The 7614-nt window shown below is 45.9% G+C and overlaps 1 protein-coding gene and 1 long non-coding RNA gene across 2 annotated transcripts; both read right to left on the bottom strand.

The window, feature by feature from the left end:
- Positions 1 to 1455: 1455 nt before the first annotated feature.
- On the bottom strand, positions 1456 to 5587 carry LOC142575491 (uncharacterized). Its single transcript, XR_012826654.1, has 2 exons — positions 3247 to 5587; positions 1456 to 2437 (listed from the first exon to the last, which is right to left on the bottom strand). It is a non-coding gene; the product is annotated as an uncharacterized LOC142575491 (long non-coding RNA).
- Positions 5588 to 5614: 27 nt separating this feature from the next.
- On the bottom strand, positions 5615 to 6777 carry LOC142575490 (uncharacterized). Its single transcript, XM_075684896.1, has 3 exons — positions 6600 to 6777; positions 6322 to 6522; positions 5615 to 6243 (listed from the first exon to the last, which is right to left on the bottom strand). The coding sequence occupies exons 2-3, from the start codon at positions 6520 to 6522 to the stop codon at positions 6082 to 6084; spliced, it is 363 nt and encodes a 120-aa protein (XP_075541011.1). The 5' UTR covers positions 6600 to 6777; the 3' UTR covers positions 5615 to 6081.
- Between the last annotated feature and the right edge of the window lie 837 nt (positions 6778 to 7614).

Below are 7614 nucleotides of genomic sequence, written 5' to 3'. Positions count from 1 at the left end.
AATTAGAGATGAATAAATTTTTTGAGATTCATGTGCAAGATGTCAAATTTTTCGGCGTTAGATGGGCTATCAGATGCAATTCACGGAATTTCGATATCATTTTTTCTTGCCGAGTTACGGAGTTGTAAACTTCATAGTTTCGTTTTCTGAAAATTTGCGATTTTTGCGAATTTTTAATAAAAGATTGACGACCTAAACCGAAAATTCGAAACAAGCATGCAGTCACTAGATTTGGAGTCTTTCCTTTAAATGAAACAAACCCCGTCAAATTTGAGGCAGTTGTTACCGCGAAAGACGAATTCCCCTTTTACATGTATTTAGAGATGTTTACAAACATGTGACAGACATTAGCTGCGCGAGCTCCGTATTAGAAAGTCACAGTGGTAATATTAGAGAGGCTGTTATTAGAGCGGTGACATTAGGTAGGCTGTTGCATGACACATAATATAGCGAGGAAATGGAACTAGTTTTGAGACACAAGGCATCACGAATTCTTGAAATTATGGTAAGTCTCTTGGCGGAAAGGTTCTCATCTAGATCATGTTCTTATCACTCCAACCTGAGTAAGGGCGAATATACTGTATACTCTTAAAATTTTCACACCCTTATGAGTGCAATAGGGGTGTTTCGGTTTTTTCCCTTTTGTAAACACCCATGAAACTCCCTTTTTCTTCCAGAAAAGCGTGTTCCATAAAGGAACACCCTTAGAAGACCCCAGTCCTATTTTACAACCTAATTTTATTGGTGTAAATTGACCAGGCTATGGTGTGATGAATGTTGGCAGGTTACGCATTTATATTGGCTATACGTGAAACACACGCTACCTGGCTGCTCCTGGGCCATAAACTTTGTACAGCGCCAATTACCAGCTGCATTTCTTTTCACATATGAATACTGCGCCAATCGTATTAGATATGCTAGTACAGTACGACTTACTGCAGTTCCCAGGCATGTAAAAAAAACCTACACAAAGCCATCAGAAAGTCTTAGTTTCAGCAGGTCTCTGTGAGCTGCATCTGAAATTAAGTACACGAGCGTTTTCCGTTATCGACATGCTACTGCCACGGCCGAACCCTTGACCTAGAGCTGAGCAGCAGAAGCCCACAGCCGCTACTGCGACGGGTGAACTGATTTGGACTGCTATAGTGACCGGGTTTTGACGTCCATTAAAGGCATACGCATTACCAACGTTTCGATCTCTGTATCACTTGCGCCACATCATTTTTTTTTAAATTCGGGATGTTAATGCCCTGAAACGCCAGCATCCTGTCTTTGGTAGCAACACAACGGAAAGGTGGAGAACGAAGAGTTCCTAGAAAGCCAGTCTTCCTATACTCTGAATGGCTCCTAGTGATGTTCCTATTCAGTCGGTGTTGCTCGACCAGTTGCAGACAGCGGATGTGCCATTACAGTTGGCGGGCACAGCACAGTCGTTGCACTAGACGGAGTCAGTGAGACGGGCAACAAGAATAAAGCTTTATTTTGACAGATGATTTGCAGGGTACAGTTTAATGCAATGCATGCCGAGTACAACCAGCGCAAAACAAGACTTAAGTAAACCGAAATAAAAGCGATTATGCTACATAACTGGACGGAATCAGATTTTTCAAACAGGAGCATATGTACGGTGCATTAACATACATTATGCATTTGTACAGGAATACAAGTCAAATATATACTTCAATTTACATAGCACAGATAATTTCTCAGCTTCACGATACTTCAACGTATGAAAATGTGAAACGGACGACAGTTTTCTTAGATCAATAAACCGAAAATAACAGCACAAGTCAAGGCGCAGAAACAGACTTCTTTGCATACATTAAAGCTGAAATAGCTTCAAGCTGTAAAACTGAAATGGGTAAGCTTTGTAGAGAGCCTTCACTGGGAGATGTAAAAAACGCTTCCGGTATCTTTTTTTTCAGTAAACAAGAAAGCGCGTAAATATGCGAACTTTCCCAGTTAGATGGGAAACGTACGGAAGGGACTACAACACATTTCTAGACGACGATCTATATATACACCACGTCACATTCTCCAATATCATGACCTCAACGTGAAGCTATTTCGTGCTCGCTGTCGTATTGTGAACCATTGAGTGCTGTGTGGGTGTGCCTTTTCTCTGCGTCCACGTAACAGTTGCATTATACAAAAACAACAACAAGGAAAAGCCTCCAAGATGACACATTAACAAAAATTTGTTTACGTGCGAAAACCACGATCTGTTGATGCATGCCACAGTGGCAGACTCGGGAAATTTGGACCACCTGGCGTTCTTTAATGTACACCTAAATCGCAGTACACGGGTGTTTTCGCATTCCGGCCCCATCGAAATGCGGCCGCCGTGCCCGGGATTCGATAGCGCGACCTCGTGCTTAGCAGCCAAACACCACAGCCACTAAGCAACCACGGTGGATGCATATCAAGGAGTCCAAATCTCACAGTTGTGGAAGGCGTAGCAATAGCTTCTGCGCTGCGCAAACTAAAGACTTTGCCTCCGCAGAATGTGGTTGTCCTTACGGACTCGTAGGCCGCATTACAACAAATACACCCTGGTTTGCCATCCCTCAAGTTCCCACGCAAATCACTAGCCATCGTGAAAGAACTCAATAACAAAGGCTTCACAGTAAAGTTTCAGTGGATTCCTTCCCACATTGGCATCTCAGGAAACGAAAAAGCTGATGCGCTTGCATACGCAGCACTCTATCAACCTCCCAAAATCAAGGCTCCAAAGAGTGATCAAGTGCAAAAATCTGACATTCGAAATCACTTTGCGTCGCTTTGGGTTCCACCGCATATGCCCTGCGTAACCAAGAGATTGCACCGAGAGGAAGCCACACATCTATATCGAATAAGGACAGTATCTGCTAATACACCGGCCTGGTTATTTAATACGGGGCGAATCAATTCTCCGAACTGTACGGCATGCAACGAGACAGGAGACACTGAGCACTTTTTGTGGTCCTGCCAGCAATTCCAAGATGAAAGAGACACTCTCCTGAAAAATCTGCAAAACAAGGACCTTCCGCATGCGCGCCTGCAAGACCTTATATTTCCCGAGGGATCAGTTATAGCCCGCAAAGAAACTTCACGTCTCCTCATCGATTTCTTAAGAGAGACCGGTTTGATGGACATATGGTGAAATCCTTCAGCGGTATTGTGCGAGACGTTCGGGCGGAGCAATTGCCGGCCTTGTTCGCCAGGCTAAACCCGCCTGTTGCTATACTTCACCACCACCACCACCACCTCCACACTGGTCGTATCGTGAACTGACTGCGAGCATCGTGTGGCGCAATTGCCTGACTGTCGTGTAACTGAAGATTGAAAATGAAAATTCCTACGGTAAGGCGACATTGCGCTGTGTGTATGTTCGAGGTTAAAGGGACACTAAAGGCAAATATTAAGTCGAGCTATAAAGTGATAGATTAGGGTTCGGGAATGTCTAAGGAGTGAATATTATCGCGAACATGGCCTTAATTGAGAAATTGAGGTAATGCCGGACATGATGAGAGACTCAAGTATAGTTGCCCGATGACGAAAGCACTCCTCAGTTAAATTATGTCACTGGTGCTCAACTATTCTTTGCACAAAATGACCTTTCATTGTATTACAAGACGAAGTAAAATCCGGCTTGTCCTGTTCTATCTCACTTTTCAAAAAAAATAGAAGCTAATTGACATAACCCTGACAACGACGCGGTCGGTCGAAACACGACGTTTTCGCTCCACTCCGTGCCGCCCACGCCTTCGCGCTTCATTAGTTATCGCGTTGTGCTGCGCTGGTTTTTGCCGGAACGCGATACGCGCACAAACTGCAAGTAGCTTAGAATTCAGCTTGCATTTGATGTCGCGTGATGCCCGAACGGTCTACGCCACTTGACCAAGCAGCAGCTGCAGCGGCGAATCCGCCGATCTGTCTTGGCTCGATACCGCCGTCTTTCGGGCGCCGTTTTACTCCCCGACGGCAGGAAAGGGTGGCGGATGCAACGTCACCACTCCACGGGTTCGGTGGCGGGAGACTCCAATTTCGAAACAGGTATTCAGGCCCTTCAGATGCAATTTTCTCGTAAACTAAGCGTTTTCTCGGCACGAAACAAGCGTTGGGAGGTTTATGTAATGTTTAAACAGTCCACGTCGACTTATCTGCCTTTAGTGTCCCTTTAAGAAAAATTCATACGAATGAGCACAATCGCGCATGCGTGATGGCCCGACTTTTTTTAATCGCAGTGGATGAAAGCAGCGAAAAAAAAATAGGCAGAGTAATGCGGCACACGTAACCATTTGCCAAGGACAGTGTTCATTTTTGTTATGAAGCGATGCAGAAGTAAGGTTATTACAGGTTGAGAACAATGAAAGTAATTCGTAATAAATCAAGTGTGCTTCCTTATATCGAGATTAGGACAATAGCTGTAGCATGTGCAAATTCAAACACTATTCAATGCAAAAACATTGAGATGCATTCGAAGAGCAATGAAGACTAGCAGCGTACAGAAAAGAATTACGTGGCGAAACTCTGGTAAACTTAATTCACATCAACACTAAAATTACAAGTAAAGCGGACATTTTATGAAGATTTCTTTGAGCGTGCTCGTGCACGTCAGTTGTCTGGACGTGTTTACACACGACTTGGCGTAAGGCGAGTACATGTAGCCCCTTCGAAGCAGCTGTGACAGTGGCTCACGCGGTGCAATTTCGGGATTAAAGTACACTAGTGTGCGTAATCTGAACTACAGTCAGCAGGCAATGACGGCACAGCCGCCTGAAGGGTGCCACGGCCCTGTAGTATTCCTACCGATCTCGCAGAGTACGGGATAGTTGTGGACACATAAAATATCAAACTACGGCGCAGTATATATGGTCAACAAGCGGTGACAGCGGGTAGGACTGTCCGGTAAACAAACGACAGGTAATACACAATTTCTACCATGTAGATCCATAACAGCATTTGATGAGCCAAGGACAAAAAAAAAATAGAAACAGCGAGCCCGGTGGCATTTAGCACCAATCAGTCTTAAAAATGGACATCATTATCATGAACAAATCAGGAAATTTTTGTTGGCGAGAGTAACCACCCTCCCCTTTCCCATTCATTGACATTGCGCCCTTTTGCAGTGGCATGTTGACCTTTTCGAGTCAGTGATGAGTGACGTGGAGGAACCGAGTATGTGTGAAGACCTCGTTTCTGGAATGAGAAAGACGCCAGGACAAATCCGCTGAATGCTGAAATGAGCAAAGAGGTCAACCCAGGGACCAAAGCCAAAGAAACCAGCGGTACGACCAATCCAAAAGCGGATGTCTGTAGACGACAGTAAACCATCAAACCAGGAACCTTTCAACAGGAATGAACGGGGAAAAGTGAAGCAACTGTGACGCTGGAAATGCTACCACCAAAAACATGAAAAATGCGAAATGCGCCAAGTAGCAGTGGAGCTCATGTCATACGTTCTCGACCGAAACAGAAAAAATGGAGCACAGTAGGTTACACATGTACGCAGACCAACACACACACACACACACACACACACACACACACACACACACACACACACACACACACACACACACACACACACACACACACACACACACACACACACACACACACACACACACACACACACACACACACACACACACACACACACACACACACACACACACACACACACACACACACACACACACACACACACACACACACCAACGTGCTACTACAATAGTGCACAATGTCAATGAATGTCCATTACTCTCGCCACCCAAAATTTACAGATCGGCTCATGAAAACATTGACAGTCCTTATTAAGGACCGAGTGGTGTCCACGAAACCAGACCTTTATGCTCTGCTTCGTATTAACCCGATTCCTAGAATCTGCATCCTTTCGCTGAGCAACGTACCACTCTTCCAAAGCAGAAAAGCTTGCTACACTAAACTTATTACATATGCCTGCGGAAATGGGCAACAGCGCACTGTAGGAGCACATCCGATGGACGGTCACGGGACGGTGACGACACGCAGTCCTTCAGAGCCTGAACACGCCGTCAACACCGTGCAGGACACCGGCAAAACAGGCGTGCGACGCGTTCACGAGTTTATGAGGAAGCGAGGAATCTTGTTGGTAGAGAGCACGCGGCAGGACGATCGGGCTGAAGATCGTTGCTCGTGAGGCAAGGCCGGGAATATTCTTGTAAATGAGCATGCTGGAATATTTCTCTTGCGCCACAAGCGACAGCAAACTCTGGGAACCTGAAACGACACAAGCCCCGTTTGTTGGTCATTCGAGAACACGCAGGTGCAGTACAGTCGTGTGTACGCGATATTTACCAGAATTAAGTGCAAGGGCGCCAGGCTAAATCCAGTCTGCCAGCAGGACGCCGTCGGCGAGAGAATGTAGAAGCAATAGCAGTCGCACATGGAACGGGTGATGCTCGTGCCGGAAGTAATCTCTTTTGAAGCGCAGACCGGAGAGCCGGCGTGCAGGGGCGTGCTAGGTACCCACCGCAGTCGAAAACGGAGGTGCAGCATCTGTAACGACACAGTGCTCGTTTGTTAAACACTGGAGGATAGAGTCGTAGTACGAGTCCCGTGTAAACGACACTTACCAGTAGTGCAGGGCGAGGAGGCAAGTCCAGTCTACCAGCAGGACGCCACTGGCGAAGGAACGTAGAAGCAGCAGTAGTCGCTCCCGGAACAGGTGATGCTCGTGGCCGAAGTAAACTTTTGGAGCGCAGACCGTAGAGTCGTATAAGGGCACGCTGGGTACGCTTGTGCTCCGGAGAACCTGTAACGACACAGTGATTATTTGTTAAACAATGGAGGACAGTCGTAATACGAGTCCCGGGTAAACGTCATGTACCAGTAGTAGTTCCGGGCGAAGAGCCAAGTCCAGTCTACCAGCAGGACGCCGTCCGCGAGAGAATGTACAAGGAATAGCAGTTGCTCATGGAACGGGTGATGCTGGTGCCCGAAGTAATCTTTTGGAGCGCAGACCGTAGAGTCGTGCTAGGGCACGCTGGGTACGCTTGTGGACCGCAGTTGAAAATGGGAGTGTAGAACCTGTAACGACACAATGCTTATTTGTTAACCACTGGAGGAAACAGCCGTAATACGAGTCCCGTGTAAAGGAGACTTACCAGTAGTAGTGGAGGTGAGGAGTAAAGCCCAGTGAAAAGACCAAACGAAGATGCAATGGAAGATAGAAAATTTCCGACTGGATTGTGCCTGACTCATGTGGTGTAGAAGACAACTGCGTAACGCGAAACTCTCCATGGTTCTGGACGTCGCAGAAACTGACGAAACTTGCATTTTGAACTTTTTTAATGGTGGAAAATACTGGCTTAACTTTTCAGAAAGAAACAATGCATAAAGTGGACTATGTAGTCACAAGGACTGTTCAGAAGGATGGAGAGAGCAAGTTAACGTGGAAATCAACTAAGTAGCAATCGGAAGACGATCTCGAAGGCACTAGACAAATTAAGTACCGAAATAAAATTACAAAAGTTCAATGCGAAATGTTTCACGCTTGGAATGGCAAAATGAGCGTGCTCTGAAGAATCTGAATAGCTATCATATCGCGCCATCAAGAAATTAGAGAATATCGACTAGCAAGAAAATTAA

The sequence above is a fragment of the Dermacentor variabilis genome, chromosome 3, assembly GCF_050947875.1.
Source record: "Dermacentor variabilis isolate Ectoservices chromosome 3, ASM5094787v1, whole genome shotgun sequence".
In the NCBI taxonomy this organism is placed as follows: Eukaryota; Metazoa; Arthropoda; class Arachnida; order Ixodida; family Ixodidae; genus Dermacentor; species Dermacentor variabilis.
This window is presented reverse-complemented; position numbering and strand designations above follow the sequence as displayed.